A 19,742-nucleotide genomic window follows, 5' to 3' on the forward strand; every position below is an offset into this window, starting at 1 on the left:
AAATTGCCAGTCTGTTATCATTCAGGAAATGCAGTGGCATGCGGAGAAATGAAAGGGAGAGGTAAAACTGACAGAATGCAAATGGCCTTGCAGGTGTTGGAATGGAAATGAAATGAATGGCAGGTGAGGTGTTTCTGCTCGCCTTATAGAAATACAGTGTCAGAAGTGACACAAATTGTCTAAAGCACTGCTGCAAATTGCTACGAGTGAAGCCTTGCCTCGTTCTCCCTCCTTTTTCCTCACGCTTTTTTCTTTCTCACTGTATCTTAGTCTGCTTTCTTTGGCTCCCTCTTTCCCTGTCAATCTTTTTCCTCTCTTTCATCGCTCCCTCCCTCCCACCCTCTCTTCCTCCTCAAGACTAGAATGGTTTCCGAAATGAAATATCACAAATCACAATTTTTCAAACCACAGCATGGTGTTTTCTGCATACGAGGGGTTACCGTAGCAACAGGGCAATAATTCATCCCCCCACTGTGTCTCGTGCAGATCGTGTTGCATGAATTTGGCATGACATGTGAGACTCTGATGTAATTTTGCTTTCTATCTTGTACCTGTGCAAGTAGACTGATGTTACATTAATTAATGCTGCAAGGGGATTGTTAGTTAGTTTGTCCAACATGGTGGTGGGTGAGCATTCTGATATAGGTGCTGGGGGCACATGGTAGGTGTGTGATTGATGATGTGAGAACTGGCCGCTATTTTGCAGAGATGCCAATCCCCCCTGTAACACCTGGTCTAATCGAGCACCATTTTTTGATGGCGTGACGGGGGGACATTTTCCGAAGCTGCGAAGTTGCTCCACATTACTCTTCTCAAGGATGATAGCCGCTTCGCTTTGACCCTGTGTCCAGACCTTGTTGTGTACCCTGCAGATTAATATGCGCCTCAGGATGCCGCTGGTGCCGCCGGCTTCTAAATGTCTCTTTTGGTCCGTCTGCATGATTTTCACTGCCGCTGTTCCTCTTCATTTACCGCGTTTATCAGTTTGTTACCCAGCTGAATAATGGATGAGGTTGCTCGTTGCCTCGGCGACACGCCAATCTCATCATTTTCATGTGTTTGCTCGCAAACCCAGGTCCACTCCCAACCTCCCCCCTGCCTCCCACATGACTCCACCCCTGCCACTTCTAGATGACAGACGAGTTGACAGACTACGCTCCCATTGTGATTGAGTCCTGGCTGATGAAGATGAAGAGTGACGGCAATGAGAGAAGGACATATAGAAATACATACACACACAAGTCTCTTATGTACTGAGTGTCCACTACTGATCCACTCTAGATTGCTTTTGATAATGTACCCCCTGTCCTTTATGACTGGATTGTATCACTTAGTATGTCTGGAATGACGTTCTACTACAAGGTCCATCCATCCATCCACCCTGATTATTCAGACCCAAGGGCAAATGCAAACTTCAACTATCCCAGTATGCTTTGAGCAAAAAGAAAAAGGTGCATCGGGCCAACATATTGTATACCGACAGGCATCTAAATGAACACAGGTGAACATTAGGTATGAACTCGACAAGATTTCAAACCATGAACCTTCTTGATGTGATAATCCTTTATTAACCATCATAAGAATGGAAAACTGTCACGGTTTGTGAAACAAGCAGGACCCAAATGCAGATATAAACTGAACTTCCTTTATTTCAAGGCTATGAGATATATGTACAATGACAAAAACAGAACACTCACCGCAGAACTAGTCAGGGAACAAGACGAACCGACCAAGACAGACAGACAACCCAGAACTTAAATACACACAAGACTCAATCACACAACAAGACACAGGTGAGGAGGGAGGAGAAAACACAGGGGCCCAGGTGAACATAATCAGACAATTAGACACACCAGGGAAACTAATGACAAGACAATAACCCAAAGGAAAACATGACATGGAAAACAGCAAAAACACCCAAACCTACAAAACTATAAACGTGACATAACATGAGAATTGTGACATAACCCCCCACTCAAGGGACGGATTCCAGACGCCCCAAAAAAACAAAAATCCAGCAGGGTGGGTGGAGGGGGTCTGGAGGACGGGTCTCGGGCGAATGGCCTGGGGGCAAGGCAGAGTTCAAAAAAGGGGAATTCGGGCGGACGGCCCGGGGGCAAGGCAGAGTCCAAAAAGGGGAATTCGGGCGGACGGCCCGGGGGCAAGGCAGAGTCCACGGAGGGAATCTCGGGCGGACTGCCCGGGGGCAAGGCAGAGTCCGAGGAGGGGTGAAGACCAGACAGCTCCGGAGGCCGGTCAGGAGCCGGTGTCGGCAAGATCCCCCATGGAAGAGGACGCAGGACCCCCGGCAGGAGAGCAGTCGGCGGAATCCCCAACGCGACAGGACATGGAGTTGGCAGGACCCCCAGCGCAAGAGTAGTCGGCGGGACCTCCAACGTGGCAAGACATGGAGTTGGCAGGACCCCCGGCAGAAGAGCAGTCTGCGGGACCTCCAACGGCTCAGGACATGGGGTTGGCAGGACCCCCGGCAGAAGAGCAGTCTGCGGGACCTCCAACGGCTCAGGACATGGGGTTGGCAGGACCCCCGGCAGAAGAGTAGTCTGCGGGACCTCCAACGGGACACGACATGGAGTTGGCAGGCCCCCCGGCAGAAGAGTAGTCTGCGGGACCTCCAACGGCACAGGACCTAGGGTTGGCAGGACCCCCGGCAGAAGAGCAGTCTGCGGGACCTCCAACGGCTCAGGACATGGGGTTGGCAGGACCCCCGGCAGAAGAGTAGTCTGCGGGATCCCCAACGCGACAGGACATGGGGTTGGCAGGACCCCCGGCAGAAGAGTAGTCTGCGGGACCTCCAACGGGACCAGACATGGAATTGGCAGGACCCCCGGCAGAAGAGTAGTCTGCGGGACCTCCAACGGGACCATACATGGAGTTGGCAGGACCCTCGGCAGAAGCGCAGTCTGCGGGACCTCCAACGGCTCAGGACATGGGGTTGGCAGGACCCCCGGCAGAAGGGCAGTCTGCGGGACCTCCAACGACACTTGAGTGGGTTGGTTCGCCAACAGAACCCGGGGAGCTGGCGTCGGACGGACAGCCAACAGGAGACGAGGTGCTGGAGTCGGCCGGTATGCCGACAGGACTCGGGGAGCTGGCGTCGGACGGACAGCCATCAGGACACGGGGAGCTGGCGTCGGACGGACAGCCAACCGGAGACGAGGTGCTGGAGTCGGCCGGTAAGCCGACAGGACTCGGGGAGCTGGCGTCGGCCGATGAGTCAGCAGGTGACGAGGAGCCGGAGTCGGGACCATGGTTACTGGAGCCGGCACTGAAGCCGGGACCATGGCTGTAAGGTCCGGTTCTGGAGCCGGAAACATGGCTGTAAGGTTCGGTTCTGGAGCCGGAAACATGGCTGTGTGGGCCGGCACTGGAGCAGGAAACATGGCTGTAAGGTCCGGTTCTGGAGCCGGAAACATGGCTGTAAGGTCCGGTTCTGGAGCCGGAAACATGGCTCTTGGGGCTTGAGCTGCTAGCTCGGCCTTGCGACTCCTCCTCTTAGCAGCCGCCTGAATACTCCGTGGACCTCCATAAGCCAGACGAGTTCCAGAATATGACTCCTGGACAGGAGCAGGAACTGGGGCAGAAGCACGGGTTGACTTCAGACGGAACCCACCAAGGCGTATGGTGCCAGGTTGGGAATTGGGAGACATGGAGCTAGCATGCCTGGGGCTAGCAGGCCGGGAATCACACACTGAGAGGAAGTCCAAAATCCAGCCAGGTAAGAATTTAACTAAACCTGGTTTCTCCATTGCCCTCTGATGTGCCTCAGTCCGAACAGCCTCTCGCTGCTGACCCCTGGACGCTCCCAACCATCGACTAGAGCAGACAGCCAAAGCAACGGTTAACTCCAATATCTCCTGCTTGAAAGGATCTGCTGGGCCCATATTTCAGGTCGGTTCGTACTGTCACGGTTTGTGAAACAAGCAGGACCCAAATGCAGATATAAACTGAACTTCCTTTATTTCAAGGCTATGAGATATATGTACAATGACAAAAACAGAACACTCACCGCAGAACTAGTCAGGGAACAAGACGAACCGACCAAGACAGACAGACAACCCAGAACTTAAATACACACAAGACTCAATCACACAACAAGACACAGGTGAGGAGGGAGGAGAAAACACAGGGGCCCAGGTGAACATAATCAGACAATTAGACACACCAGGGAAACTAATGACAAGACAATAACCCAAAGGAAAACATGACATGGAAAACAGCAAAAACACCCAAACCTACAAAACTATAAACGTGACATAACATGAGAATCGTGACAAAAAGGACTTCAAATATATCTTTGATGACTTCTCTAATGATAAAGGAAACCTATGTTCAGTCCCTCTGTCCAAATGTAAAACCCAGAGTAGGGCTGCTCGATTACGGCAAAAATCATATTTTCGATTATTTGGATCAATAATTGATATCACGATTATTAAAAAGATTATCCATTTACTTTGAAAACATCCATTTTTTGAGAAACAAAATTTGAACTGCATGTTTTTAACAGTTGATTACCCTGAACTTTAAGTATAATTCAACTGAAAAACCAATTAAAAAATAAAAAATAAAATGAATTACAAAAAATGTTATTAAAATAAATAATCGTTTTATTTCGATTATGTTGTTTTCATAATCGTTGCAAGCCAAGACCGTAATTGCGATTTAAAATAAAATTAATTGAGCAGCCCTAACCCAGAGCCTAAACCATAACAAGAAAAATACTATAGAACAACTTCAATTCATGTTTTTCAAATCTGCTTTGCTCTTTGAGGAATCACTGTACCGCCACCTTTGTCGACACTACTCGGACGCTTTAAGTGAGGCCAATCTCTAGGGAAGATTGAGGTTTTCTGCTGTGACCCAGCATCAAAAAGAATGATACTTTATTGATCCCTGTGGAGAAATTCTAATTTCTGTTGTCTCCTTAAAGATGGAGGCCAGAGGTCAGGCTTAGCCACTGGACAGCACTCAGGAGTTGCATGCGGTATATAGAGTCATGCTCAAGGACACATTTGCAAGAAGGTTTTTGTCAAATTGGAGTTTGAAGTTTTTTTTTTTTGCTAAACTTTGTCTGGGCGAGTGAGGTAAATGACTTATTAAGCTGTGAACAGTTTAAAGGGGGGTCATGAAACATCAGCAATTCCTTTTAAACTGGCTGTTGTGTCTATGTGCAGCTGCCTGCTGGGGCTTTTTAAGACTACTTTTCAAGATGGCATTCTAAAACATCCATTAAACCATTCGCTTTCTACCCTCGTATCCTTTTATCTGCACATTTTAGTGGACCATTTATTGTAACCCTGCAGAACCTTGTGGCATTTGAAGAGGGAACATTCGTATTTCAGTCTCTATATTTATTTTTGTCTTGTGAGTGAATGCCAAGTCATTGTACTTATTGCGTGTGTGTGTGTGTGTGTGTGTGTGTGTGTGTGTGTGTGTGTGTGTGTGTGTGTGTGTGTGTGTGTGTGTGTGTGTGTGTGTGTGTGTGTGTGTGTGTGTGTGTGTGTGTGTGTGTGTGTGTGTGTGTGTGTGTGTGTGTGTGTGTGGTCTCAGAGCATTGTGTGGCAGTAAACGAAGCAGCTCAATCCTTGTGGTTGACAGACAGCTGTTCTCAGAGTTACAGGATGGTGTATTGTCTGTCAGCTGGCTCAGGATTCTGAACATGGCTCTTGAACGGCTACTCACTGCTCTCTACGGCCATGAATTGCCCTCTTTCCTGGCTTAGGTCTCCTTCTAAGTGCAATCCACCTATGGCAGCACTGACCCTGCTAACACGTGAGATCAGGACACGGCAGGGAGCACAGTCCGGTTTACTTTTCCTGCTCCAGCTCAATGTTGAAAACTAAGACGATGGTCTTACCAGCTGGCGTACATCTTGTGTCCAGATCTTGGTTTCCTTTGATGTTGGAATTAGGACTACAGCTAAAGGTTCAGGTTCACTTCATCTTCGGTGATGCGTATTCTTTGACAGTTTTTGGTAATAGGGACTGAGTTTCTAAAATGAGACGAATGATTAGTTCATTTCACCTAGACACTGTTTAAAAGTGGTTCAGGTGGATTAATGGACTATTATTCAGTAAAGAACTCAATACACAATTTAACATTCCAAAATTGTTGCAACTTCAGGGTTTAATCAAGAAATAGTCCTCCCATCAATTACTTTAGAACATTTTCCGAAATTATATTTATACATTCAAGGGACAGAGTAGTAATTATGACGGGAGCAAAGGAGGAAGGAAGTTTTGTTAAAGAGCAAAATCGGCCTTTGGAGGAGGTTATTTAATAGGTCGGCAAAATGTTATACTTAAATATTAGAGTCTGCTCTTTGATCTATTTTCTAGCATGTATTTAACATATTTCCTTTAAAGCATGGCGTACAATCGTAAAACATAAACTTAACCATGTTGCCATGACAACAAACGTCCCCTAACACCAACAAACTTTTATTTGAACCCAAACCATGGTCTTTACTAAACAAAAACATTGGGTTTCCACATCATGAAACAGTGATTTGTATTTGTTTTACAAGGCTTGGATAAATGATGCTCTCCTGATACTGGAGAAATGGACTAACAACATATTTGTTTGTTTAATTTAGTCTTCAGAACACATTAAAATCTGTCGACAGAATCCATCCCTCTGAATGTGGGATGCATTTTAATATCTGGTGCTAAGCGGATATGGTGCTATTCATTAACCTGACTGATTGCAACCAGTAAAGAGCTATTTCGTCACTGTGGCTCCATATTTTCATTATTCTTTTACTTCCAGCTCAAAGCATTGTCTGACTGCAGTCTCACCAAAAGAACTATAATTATTTACTTCGAGGGGGGAAAAAAGGAATAGCACAGAATCTGTCTTGTTTGAGAGAATAACTTCATGCTGTCTGATTAGGCATATAAATAATTTATAGTCGTTTCATTTATGGGCTGCGTCTCAACAAGAGGGTATTGCTCGCCAATTAATATTCCCTCTCTGCCCTCTATCTGAGTTCGATGTGCAGCCAGCCGCCAGTGATGGGCAGAGAGAAAATAAAAAAGGAAGCAAAGGAAGCCAGTTCATTACTGAAAATGCAAATAAAAGGGTCGCAGTGTATAATGGCTTGTCACTGTCAGCTTTGATGTCAGAAAGCCCATCAGGTAAATCTGCTTGTGTACAGTTATGTTGCACAATATATATATATATATATATATATATATATGTTGATCCGCCGCGCTACAGACAAACAAACTATAGGCGGTAATGGTAATTATATGTTCAGAAAAGGCAGGATTATTGATATAGAACACAGGGGATTTGATGTACGCTAGCACATAAGGCCTTTGATGGAGCTGGAATCTAAAGTAGTCTATTTCTAGTTCTAGTTAACCAGCAATGTTCTGCTTTAGACATGATGCTCATTAAACAACTGAAACCTTTTTTTCACAAGGAATGTTAACAAAAAAAGAACACTTTCTTTCTTGGCATCTTTACTCATCTGTAGGCAGCAGCATATCCCCATGGCCTAAGCATTTTGTGCTTTTGAAATTACACTTTTCTGCGTCTCTGACTATTGTTAACCTATTGAATGGTGATAATAAGGGCTCCCACGCAGATCTCCTGCGCCCTATCTTCCTTCACATCTGCCTCGGGCTGAGTATCTCTTGAATGTTGATCATTGCCAATACAATACCAGAGATGACAAAAAAAGTAATAACATATAAAGTTGTAAAGAAGACACATAGTTCATCTTTAAACTGAAATGTAATATAGAGATGCAATGCAAAGTAAGACAAGAAATGGAATTCCTTTCTTTGAGGTTTTTTATAAATGTATAAAACTGATTTAAATATAGTCTAAATTTAGATTCAGATAAAGATGAAGTTAACACGCTTTTAAATCTGAAAAGTTTGTTATGGCTGAGAGCCAAGCCGTGACACAAGCAATGCCAACTTCCCATATTTGACACTATTCAGACAATCCTTTTGATGATCGTATCTACCTAGCTTGACTTGTGTGTCTCTATGTCCTTTGGCTACACCAACTCAAGGTAAGCTGCTGTTGGGAATCTGCCATGTTCAAAGGACAGCTCCAAGCTCATAATGACTGGTCATCGCAAGTTTCCCCACGCTTTCTCAGCATGACAGGGCCGCTGTGACTTGGCCAGTTCCCCATGACAGATGGCTGTCTTGGCCAGGGACTGACATCTGTATCATCCTTCAGCTCCATCAGCCTTTGCCGTGTAAAGGCTTTAAGAGCCAGCCACTGCTCCTCTGAATCCCTGCTCCCAGACCACAGTTGGCTCCATATGCCAGCCACATGGAGAAGTGTCAATCTCCCAAGCTCTGCATGTTCTGGCCGGTTGCTTTCTCCTCTTTTCTGTCACTGTTTTCTATATTTTCCTTTAATTATTTGTCATTATTTACCTCTATTTTCCCATGCATTAGAATAATTACCTACATGAGTATAAAGGAAAAACGTTGGGGCTGATGACTAGAATAAACCGGGCAAAGCAGCAGCGCAGGGAGATTACATCCTGTAATCATTATTATATGAGTTGCTGGCTACACAATCAGACCTGGACAATAATGAGTTATTCTTTCCTGAATGTGTTCTTCTTCATTTAGAAGAACAGTTCAAAAGGAAGGAGGAGGGTCAGTGGGCAGCAGGGCCAAGACCATTAGTCCTCAGGCTAGGATTGCCGTCCTCTGGCTTCAGATGAGCCCTGAGGCGAGGAATATCTAAATGTCCAGCAGTGGACCGGTCCTGGGCGAAGCCCCGGGCTAAGGGCTGGCTCAGGGATCGCTTAAAACGCAGGTCATGGCAGCGTGGGATGGAGTGGGAAGAGGTTAATGTTGAGTGTTGAGTGGGTCATATAGACTGGAGACTCCAGTGTGGATAACTAAACAGCATCAGCTGGAGGTCCAGCCAGCAGTCTGAACAAAGTGAATATTCGGTACCTCCATGGCAGATGTCGAGATAACCCAAATGTTTTGACCCATGAGTATTTGAAAATTCACGTTCAAATGTGGGCTGAATTCCACAGCTTTTAGCGTCATAGTTGAGACTAGATACCGGCCAATGTGTCACATTGTGAGTCAGAGTGTTGAGCCCACCTAGTGTGGGAACTATCTCATTCATACTTGCATCAACGCTGCGCAATGGTTTCATCATCCAATGAATCACAAATAGTGTTGTTATAAACCATAATTTTGACTTTATTCTGAAGAATATTCAGTGCTACTGAAAAGTGATAGCAGGAATCATTGATTAATGTTTGCAATGTTCCACTGCTGGCACTGAATGTCATAACAAGGGTCGATGATAGCCATATATCATCAATTTACCTTTACGATCTGTACGTACAAAGTGATGGCCAAGGAAAAGCTTGATTAAATGAGTGGAGAAACATAACAAATGCACATGCCTCCATACAGAAACAAAGGCTCTTTGGATGGTTTTAATGGGTCTGATAATGATTTAAATCATACGCTGTGGCCTTCATAGTGACCACAAATCAACTGAACTCAGCCCTTTTTGGAAATATTTTCAGTGTGGTGTGCTAGTTGCAAAACAAATAAATGCACATACAAGTCCATATTCCTAGAAAAGTACTTTGTTATTATTTGACATTCTACTTTTTATCCGGCATTCGTTGTGATGCATATCTTGGTTTTAGTCTGAAAGCTAAGTTACAGTGCTCTTCACCTCCATCATCAAAACAGTCCAGACTTGGAATATTACATTTCTTTTTTCTTTCTTTACTGCCACTTTTATCCGACTTACAAATCCCCTTTACATTTTTGGCCATGCCTGTGTGAGCAATATGGGGTTCAGCATTTAGCATAAGGAAACGTTGACATGTGTACTGCAAAGTCTAGGGGTTGAACCATTGACCCTCTGATTTGTGGAGCACCATTTCTCCCCTAAACCACAACCACCCTTTGACAAGAAGCATTTCACTTTGACTGTGAGGCTTTCTACGAGCCTTGTACATCTCCTCTTACTATGACATATAATGCTTACCTTTCTCTTAATTTTCCCTCAGTCGATATTCTGCCTTGAGTTTAACATGTAATATTAGTTTACACATTATTGGACTTCCCAAATCAAATAGTTTTTCATCCGTTTGTTGATGTATTGATGCTCGGTTGTCAAGAAAAGAATTGCCAGATAAGCATCTTGGTTTGGTCCCTCATCATCATTTGTCCTTGTACCTCCCACTCGTACTTTCTTGAGACCCAGTTCAGCGGAGGTGAATGGCGTAAGCGGGGCACAGCTGCGAGAGGCCTCCGGTCTCGTCGTTGCTAGATGAGTGCTGCTCAGTCTGGGAATCTGTTGGATGGTTCAGCGAAGTCTGACTTATGATGATTTGAGTTAATACCGTAGCAAGACAATTGTCCCACCTGCTAGCATCCCAATGCTGTAGCCCACTGGGTGAGGAGTCTGGGCTTCCCTCCACCAGCACAGCTGCACGCCTCGATGCACATGAAGAATTCAACATGGTCTTCCGATGTCAGCTTTAATGTCCCTGAAAGTGGAATTTATGGCCTTGAATACACAGTTAGTATTAGATAAAGTCATAAGTCTCACTCGACATATGTTATACAATTGGCTGAAATGACGCTCGTTGTAGAATTGTTCTAGTAATTAATACACAAATATACAAATTAAACAACGAATTGTCCTGGAAATGAAGCACACACAAATCGTTGAGAGGGTCAGTAGACAGGCGTTAGTGCAAGCAATTACCAAATCAGTTTTACATTTTAACAGACTTCCCTTCTGTGCTACGCTTTTTGTTCATCATAATCATTAAAGCACTCATTTAAATGGACAGCTGGAAAGGATGATCTCTAAAGCCATTAGTGAAGGCTACAGCTTCGCTTTTGAAAGCTCCTGCTTTGAAAAATGGACAGAATCGCACTCTAATGGTGTGTTAGTGTATTCATCACAAGGGATTTTTCCCCATACTCTAATGTACAAAGCTGCTGTTGTCGGATTTAGTGATTGATCTTTACACACAGATATTTCCAAACAGATTATTTGATGAAATATTCAGCTGGAGCATTGGAGCTTATTTCCTGATGCAGGATAGTTCTGTCAGTGAGCTTGAAAAAAACTATTATACTTGAAGCCAGACAAGGGCCACAGCAGAAAGCCTGTAGTGTCACGGACACAGGTAGAATGACTAAGCAGTTTCCGAGGAAAGCCTTCCCCTGGTTGCTTTGTCACCTTTTCTCTGATTACCAAAGTTAAAAAAAATGATGTCAACGCACATTTTAGATTTAGTTATTTGCTCGCTTCCAGTTGGAGAAACCACTACATTTGTTGCTTTGCCAGGGGAAACGAATAATGATCCTTTATTGCCTGTAAAAAAAAAAAAAATCCTTTACAGCTCTTTGAACATTAATATTACAGAGGTTTAGAGGATTGTTAGTTACCTTCAGAAATGCACACACAATCACATATCCTTCTCTTTCTGATGGAATACTGAGCCCACACTGCTAAAAAAGCTTTTAGCTTTTATTTATAAAACACTCCTTCACTGAATACCATTTATTATCTCACAGAGTGCAAACATATACGTGATCTGACACTGTGGCAGTGCAGCCGGAATGTAAATATATTTCAATCAGCAGAGAGTCACTTATAAGTAAACAGAAATGTATTGACATAAAAGGATGACCCCATCATGATATCATATATTTTAAGTGGGTGGGGAAGCTGTCAGTGGAATAGGACATCCCCCCCTCCTCCCCAAGGATGTGGATGTGATGAAAAGTGGACTTGTGACGAGCTCAACCTGGGCACTGGATATGATGACTTGGGGTCAAGGGGTCAAAGAGGATGCTACCATATCACTTAAAACAACAGCTCACGGCAGTTGAGAGGAGATGAGATTTAACGTTTAACAGCAGCAACGTGATTGGCTAATGGAGATCATGGAAAAAATCTATTTGGTTAATTAAAAGAGTGAACAGACTGCTGATTAGAAGCAGCAGAAGGAGAGAGAATTTAGAACGAGAGTCGTAAATATGACGCAGAAAGAGGGAAACATTCTCAGTCTTTCCTTGATGGCTGATGTGGTCCGTTTACAACATGTTTTTTTTGTCCATTCTGGAGGATACATTGTCATTCAGCAAAGGTAACTCATTCCTTTCTCTCTTGGATCAATCAGATTAATGTCAGCCACGCAGAAGACCGGGATGTGTGCATGGCTGCACACGCAAACACACACTCACACACACTCACATTGATTGAAGCATCATTGTCAATTAGTTATAGAACTGGACAAATATCTTACCCTCTCTTCATAAAGAATAGCGCACTCATGTCAAGTTTGGACTCCTGCCAGACCATTAAAGAAGAGAGCAGCTCCTTAATGAACATTTCAAAGCCTTCAGAGAGAGATGTTAACCCTGTGCACTACTTGTGGCATTAAAAATGGATCAAAGCAGCTGAGCCTTGATGTCTGTGGAAGATATTATTTGGATCGCAGAGCACACGACTGCCTCCCTAGCTCCCTCTGCTGGGAGAAAACAGTCATTCATGTTGTAGTGTTATGTACTTCTGTAATTGTTTTAACCCCTTGCTGCACCCAAACTTCCCACTTGTCGGAACAATCATTGAAGTGAAAGACAAAGTTAAAGGATAACAGTGAAAAGGGAGACAAAAGAAAGGCAGCAAATGAGACACCAGCTGCTTCCTTTTTTTCTTTTCAGTCAGCCCATCAATCAGGTTTTGTTATGCAACTTGAGAGAGGATGTGGACTGTCTGGGGTAACGTAAGGAAGGGGGGAGGCACCTCTGTTGCTGATGGTCAGGGGGAACGAACTCTTGACCCTCAGCAGGCAGTCTTAAAATCTGGCTCCCCTCGTATTAGAGCCTCCGCTTAGGCCTGTGTGAATGAAGACCCCGTCTAAAGACATAAATGACTTAAGGGTGAAACAAAATCACCAACCTGTGTGTGTGTGTGTGTGTGTGCGTGAAAGAGTGTTTCCAAGTTGTGTGAGCTTGTAGGCTCAACACAAATGGAGACAACAAGACAGATGGAGCCATTTTACTGTGTTTATGCGCTTCTATTAGACAGAAAAAGCCAATTTTGTGTGCATTCATGCAATTCCTCCGTGGACTCAGACATTGTGTGTGTGTGTGTGTGTGTGTGTGTGTGTGTGTGTGTGTGTGTGTGTGTGTGTGTGTGTGTGTGTGTGTGTGTGTGTGTGTGTGTGTGTGTGTGTGTGTGTGTGTGTGTGTGTGTGTGTGTGTGTGTGTGTGTGTGTGTGTGTGTGTGTGTGTGTGTGTGTGTGTGTGTGCGTGCGTGTGTGTGTGTGTGTGTGCACCCTTGTGTAAAGCTTAAGAGTGTTGGGGGTGGGTGGGTGCAGCCGAGATGGAGATGGAGATGGAGATGGAGACGCAGATAGAAAGAGTGAAAAAAAACCATAAATAATTGATGATGGATTCCGCCTTGCATCTGGCGCCTGCTGCTGTTAAATGTGTTCAAAGTAGATATTGATGCAGGGTCTTGCTAAAGCAGTGTAACCACCCTTCTTTTCTGACCTCATTACCACATTAGTAAAGCAACAATGCACTGCCTTTTAAGGGGGAAAATATTACATGTGATATAATGGATGCAAATGTCCGCGCCTTAGATCATGTGCCAGATCTGCTGAATATTTATGTTGCTGCCATATAGGAGGGGGGGAGGAAACCTACTTGTCATGGAAGTGAGTTGAAAAATAAAAGGTCCATATGGGATTGTCAATTAATTATTTGCACGCTTGTTAAGTTGGAAGGCTTTCCCAGGCTTATTTCTGCACTGGTGGCATTTATTGGTCAAACACAAGTAGGTTAGGCTGTTTGCGGAGACTCAATAAGTGATTGACTTTAATGTATTTAAGTTCTGCTCGCTCCCTCCCTCCGCACGCCTATTTTCTCTATGTTTGCCTCATTAAAAGCTTTGTAGAAATTCTGCAGCTCTTGTGGAAGAGACTTTCTTTTGATTTTAAACAAATGGAGGAGTTGGTTGACATCTCCCAAGACCATAGCCCTCTTTTGTTTTGCTGTAGCACTGTTGCTGCCCTAAACCCCCCCCCCCCCCCCCCCCACACTCTGACAGAACTCCAGCATTATTCCCCAAAGCCTTTATTCTGGCTTGTATTTTTCACAAAACTCCAACCCCTCCTCCCCTCTGCCTTTGTTAAAGACGTAAAGACGGCCCCTCAACCACTCCCCCCATCGTTCTCTCTCTCTCCGGCACTGTCTCACTCGCTCTCATTATGCGCTCATCCGTTCCGCTGGCTGAGGGCTGAGAGAGGAGCGCTCAGAAGGAGAGTGTTAGGGAAACCAGCAACACGCTGCTTCTGTTTTCTCCAATAGAGAGGAAAAAAGAAAGAAAAGGTGGACCAAAGTGGCAGGAGCTGCTTTCTCTCCTCACTCCCAGTTTGCCTCACCCCTCTCTCTCTCTCTCTCTCTCTCTCTCTCTCTCTCTCTCTCTGTATTGCTGAGTCTGTCTGCTGACTTCACTCATTGACTCACTCCGCTCTGCTTCAGCTGGCTGACTGAGTGCGCTGACACTGGGACCACTACCTGCTGCCTGGGGATTAAGCGCGCTATGAATACCCGGAGCCTAATTTGTTGTTTTGGCTGCCAGTGAATGTTGGATACCCACAGAGGAGAAGCAGGGTGCATAAATCCTTGCGGCCAGGACACTGGAAGCGCCTCTGGACTAAGACAACACAGTGAAAAAAGGGGACTTGAGGAAGCATATCAAACACAGGAGACGAACCAGAGCATGAAAGAAAAGACTGGACAAGTTATTTCCTGAAAGGAATAGAAGACGCTAAATCAAGCAGAGTCTTATGAGGATAAGGGCGCAATGAGACCCTTTTCCTCTCATTATCTGGTTGGGATTCTCTGTCAGGGTGCTGACACGAGGGAAGAAAGCCCAACAAATCTCCGCCTCAAGCTTCTTGAGTGATTTCTGATCACACACAGGGTTTATTCTCCTTTTCTCTCCATGAGTTCATTCATTTCGAGCGTCCCTGTGTTTTGCTGCTCATCCGTATCTGCTCGGAGGAGAAGACGGCTCGGGCATTGACAGGGAATTACCATTATTCTCTTCTCCAACTTTGTCCCCCTGTTTGCCACTTCTTCTGACCTGCTTTCAGCCCCTGTACACCAGCGGGGTGGGGGGCAGCTGCTTAGCCACTACATGAGACTCTCCGGGAATAAAGGTTATTGAACCGAGGAGTGGCAGGGGCACGCAGGAGAGAAAGGCAGGACAAACAAACCATCTTTGTGAACCCCAGGAGCATATGGTTTAACGAGCGGCAGCCAGCTGCTTTCCAGCCTTCCTGCTGATCACGCCACAGCAGATACAAGTTGCTCCAGTGGCGGTGTCAGGTTTGGACGGATCTTATGTGCCGCGGCCGTACATGTCTTCCCTGTGACAGGCAGACCAGACCATAAACCAAAGAAGTCTGTCCTCCAGTGGATACAAAGAAGCGGTTGTGTTGGAGCTGGACAAATCCTTGCCCCTATCTGCAACAGCCACAGGAAGGCTAAAACAGATATTCGGCTGTCACCTTTAAGGGAAATACTTGTGACACACGTTGTTGCAGAGCACCAGACCTTGTCTTGGTGTGTAAAGGCTTTTGACAAGGAGAGGAGGGGGTGTGCAACCCCAGAGCCCTTTCACATCCATCTAATTACCAGCCAGGGTCACTCGAAGGGAAGGGGAGGATTCCATTTGTGGATTTACTATCGGCTCGCTTGGAAGTTTTCCGTGTGGATATTTGACAATTCAGAACACCCACATCCTTAACGCTCCAATTTCTGGAATAGTTGCATCTCACTGATACACGCCAAAAGCCCACTGACGCACATTTACAAACACATTATCACCACCCACTTAAATCCACATACATGTTTGCACTGAAAGTATAAACCACTTTACAGCACAGACACATAGTCACAGATTTAAAGCCTATTAGTTGTTTTTTTTCACTCGCGGATAACACCAGAATGGAGGTCGGGTGGACAGGTGGGGGGCTGTAGGAGTCCAACATCTGTGTCCCTCTGTCCGTCCGCTTTACCCAAATGGATGTTATTATCTCTAAAAATGTGTTGCTTGGAAACCGCTGAAAGCTTTTTGCTACGATTCTCTGATAGAAACGGTCACCGGGTCCTCGCCACGGTGCACAGCTGGAACCACAGCTGAAACACCCACCATTACTCGTCTTTTTTTGCCTTTTATCTTATCTTCATCTTCATCATCTGCCCTCACCCCACCGCCATCATTTTTTCCAACGGATCTTTGGGCGCCCCTCGTCGCCCTCCTCGGCCCGTCCTCTCCTCCACCCTGGAGGGCAGGGGGTCAATGGAGTGGAGCATGAGTGGGTGCCACTATCCTTCCCCGCCGCCACAGGAGCAGGAGCGCAGGTACCAACACAAAGTATCCCTGGTGGTGCGCTACTTCATGATCCCATGCAACATCTGTCTGATCCTGCTGGCCACTTCCACACTGGGCTTCGCGGTGCTCCTGTTCCTCAACAACTGTACGTTGGTTCAACAGAAACACACTTACTTTCACTACACTCTGGGTCAATCCTTGGCAATATAGTGCTTAACATAAACCCCCAAGTACTGGTGCTGCTTTTTTTGACAGAATTTATCTGGAAGTATAATGTGTTCCATACTGTTTTTGCTTCATACTACTTACCATAGAGCTAAATTGACCCCTCACATGACAGTTTTAGCTGCACTTACATTATTGGCATTAGTATATGTAAAGTCACAAACCCCTTTCCACGATTGTGTCTGCAGGCTTGCAAAATGTCTTCTTTTTATCATCTCGAAAGATTTGACATTTACTTTGAAGTGTGGGTTGAAGTATTGAATGGCGACTAAATGCCTTCGGAGGATAAAAACTTATCTGTTGGCCTTGCTTTATTGTATATGGACAGCAAAGTGGCTCATAAAGAGTAAACTTGGGGCTTAAGTAGTGGTTCAAAATGGATGGTGACCATCACAGTTGTTTCTTGGGTCAAAGAGTTTTCTGACGAGGGGGGTAATTGCTTTAGTTTACTTCTGTTACTCCAAATGCTTGCTTTCATTTGCACTGGTAATACTCTTCTATTTATTTCAAATGGAGCCCTACCAAAGACAGGTTCACGCCTTTAGATGCTGATGGTTTGCCTTCACAACATGACTTAAATCATTTACCGAAGTATATGACACTTCTATTATCCACCAACAGCACACCTGCAGCTTGCAACCTGTTTCCCTCTAGCATTTGCCTGCTTATTTTAACACTTTTTCATTTTACAAGTCTATTCCTGAGTGCCTTGCCAGTTGTGACTGTGTTAAAGGTGAACATCCTCAACTTTCCAAAGTGGGCTATTATTTATGCAAGACTAGTGCCACATAATCAATTGCACAGGATAATAAGGGAGTCAAATGGTAAAATAGGCACTGTCATTCCAAAGCCGCACAATTGGGGCAGCACTTTCAGTCGGGAGGCTCATTAATACTCTTTGTCCGAGGTTTCTGTTCAATGTCAACACATTCTGTTAATCTGCTATCTGGCTGTTGTCTTTTTAGCTACTGTTTGTACAAGGCAAAGTCCTCAAAACCTGGAGGATGCCACTGTATTGATCTACCATCGTTTGGTGGATTTCTGTCTTTCAATCATCATTGTCATCCACTCCTTCTCCTCGTAATGTGTGGACCAGGAGTGAGGAGAGGAGAATGAATCATTTGTAACCTTGCCGTATTGTCAATTTCAGCGAGACAGATTCTATTAGATTTAATAAGAATCCAGTTAAAGGAGGGCCAATCTTAACCTCTCAGATAACTGAGCGAAAAATAAACGTGCGCTAGAGAAACTGATGAAGTGAAAGGGGCTCTATTATGCTGCCAAGAACCCTCACCATGTTGCAACACAGACAGCTGGATAGGGTGGTGATAGTGCTCGTAGTGGTGGTGTGTGTGTGTGTGTGTGTGTGTGTGTGTGTGTGTGTGTGTGTGTGTGTGTGTGTGTGTGTGTGTGTGTGTGTGTGTGTGTGTGTGTGTGTGTGTGTGTGTGTGTGTGTGTGTGTGTGTGTGTGTGTGTGTGTGTGTGTGTGTGTGTGTGTGTGTGTGTGTGTGTGTGTGTGTGTGTGTGTGCGTGCGCGGGAGGAGGCGTGTTAAAGGCAACCCCAGATTCGCTCTTTCCATTGTCACCATATGGGGTGAATCATGTCCACACACAGTAACCCCCCTCTCACCAATACACTCCCGCCTGCCAACAGAGCCCACACACAGATGTACACCCTGTTTATCATTCTGTATGATTTCCCATCAACCAAACCAATGGGGAAGATGACACACATTCACTGATACATACACGCATATGGCTGAATGTCACAGTCAGACACCTATTGATTTGCTGAAGATATAAGGTGAATGATGGCCATGCTCTGACATTCACACAGGCACGGGAACTCACACAGGCTCTGCAAGGTGCAAAGGGAGATGGGAAAGGCTGATATGTTTATGGAAAGACCTTATCTTGTCCTTTCATTATGGAAATGTGACAAAATCGTTTAGCATCGCCCGGCACTCTGTACGCCGACTTCTCTGTCAGCCTATTTCTGATTCCCCTTGAGCGACAATACCTCTGTGTGTGTTAGCTCGCGTGTGTTTAAGAATGCTTACGAATGCGAGACAGCGAGCGCAGCCTTGTGTATATGTGTTTCTGTGTGTGCTCCTTTACACTCAGTCTCAGCAGAACTTCTTGATTTCCCTCATGCCAATTTCTGTTTCTCTCGTTTTATATGTTTTCATGAAATCCCCCCCAGATGGAAATCAGTTACCGTCATGACTGACTGGGAAACAGCTTCAGCCGACACTTCATTATTCACCTCTAGCACCAGCCTCGCCTCTCCGCACCCCTCGCCTCATTTTTTCTCTCTTGCACACACTTCCTCTCCCTTTCTCCCCCCGAAGCCCCGGCTGTTGACAAGCAATTTTAAGTGAGCCTAAATTTAAAACTCAGCTGTGTCTTGGGACGCCGATGGGTATCGCAGACGTCCTGAGAAAGGCTTCGTCGCAGTGGTTGATGGAGCCCCGGAAAAATGTGTTAGCGGGGTAATTGATGTGATGTGTTTTATCTTCCTCATTATCCCTCACAGTGAAGAGACATTGGAGGGATGGCTTGGAGGCTACACACAAGTGTGTGTGTGTGTGTGTGCGTGTGTGTGTGTGTGTGTGTGTGTGTGTGTGTGTGTGTGTGTGTGTGTGTGTGTGTGTGTGCGTGTGCGTGCGTGCGTGCGTGCGTGCGTGCGTGCGTGCGTGCGTGCGTGCGTGCGTGCGTGCGCGCATTCAGTGCTTTCTTCTCTGACAACCTTTTGGTGTTCTTCTTAGTGAGTCAGACAGACCAGTTGTCTGCGAGAGTGGGGATGGAGGTTTGGTTTGGTTGTTCTTGGTGCTCCAGTGCCCTGATGGCTGTTTTAATGCCATTATAATGTAAGAGTCTTCTTTCTTTGATAATTACTTTGTATACTTTAAAGTGCCATATAATATATATTTAATGTTATCTGTTGGTAATGTTACTCCAATTAATCTGGATCGATGTATCATTCCAATGATCAGTGATCCTACATTGTTCATACAATGTGAACATCTCGCATTGTTAGTAGCAAAGCTTAACAGGGATCGGGAGCAAATATCTAATCGCTTTCCGAAAAAAACATCTTATCTTGTATT

The 19,742-nt window shown here is 45.2% G+C and overlaps 1 protein-coding gene across 14 annotated transcripts in view; it reads left to right on the forward strand.

Moving 5' to 3' along the window:
- agrn (agrin) overlaps positions 1-19,742 on the forward strand; it is a 272,513-nt gene that overhangs the window by 89,777 nt on the left and 162,994 nt on the right. The window contains exon 1 of one of the 14 annotated variants that reach the window (XM_079677603.1): positions 14,307-16,552. The exons of 11 other annotated variants lie outside the window; for them this stretch is intronic. In XM_079677603.1, the coding sequence (XP_079533729.1) occupies positions 16,375-16,552 (178 nt within the window). In that variant the 5' untranslated portion in view covers positions 14,307-16,374. Of the gene's footprint in view, positions 1-14,306; positions 16,553-19,742 lie in introns of those variants that run through there. 2 more of the 14 variants (XM_079677604.1, XM_079677605.1) reach the window with 2 other exon arrangements.

The sequence above is a fragment of the Notothenia rossii genome (assembly GCF_949606895.1).
Source record: "Notothenia rossii genome assembly, chromosome: 4".
NCBI classification, from domain to species: domain Eukaryota; kingdom Metazoa; phylum Chordata; class Actinopteri; order Perciformes; family Nototheniidae; genus Notothenia; species Notothenia rossii.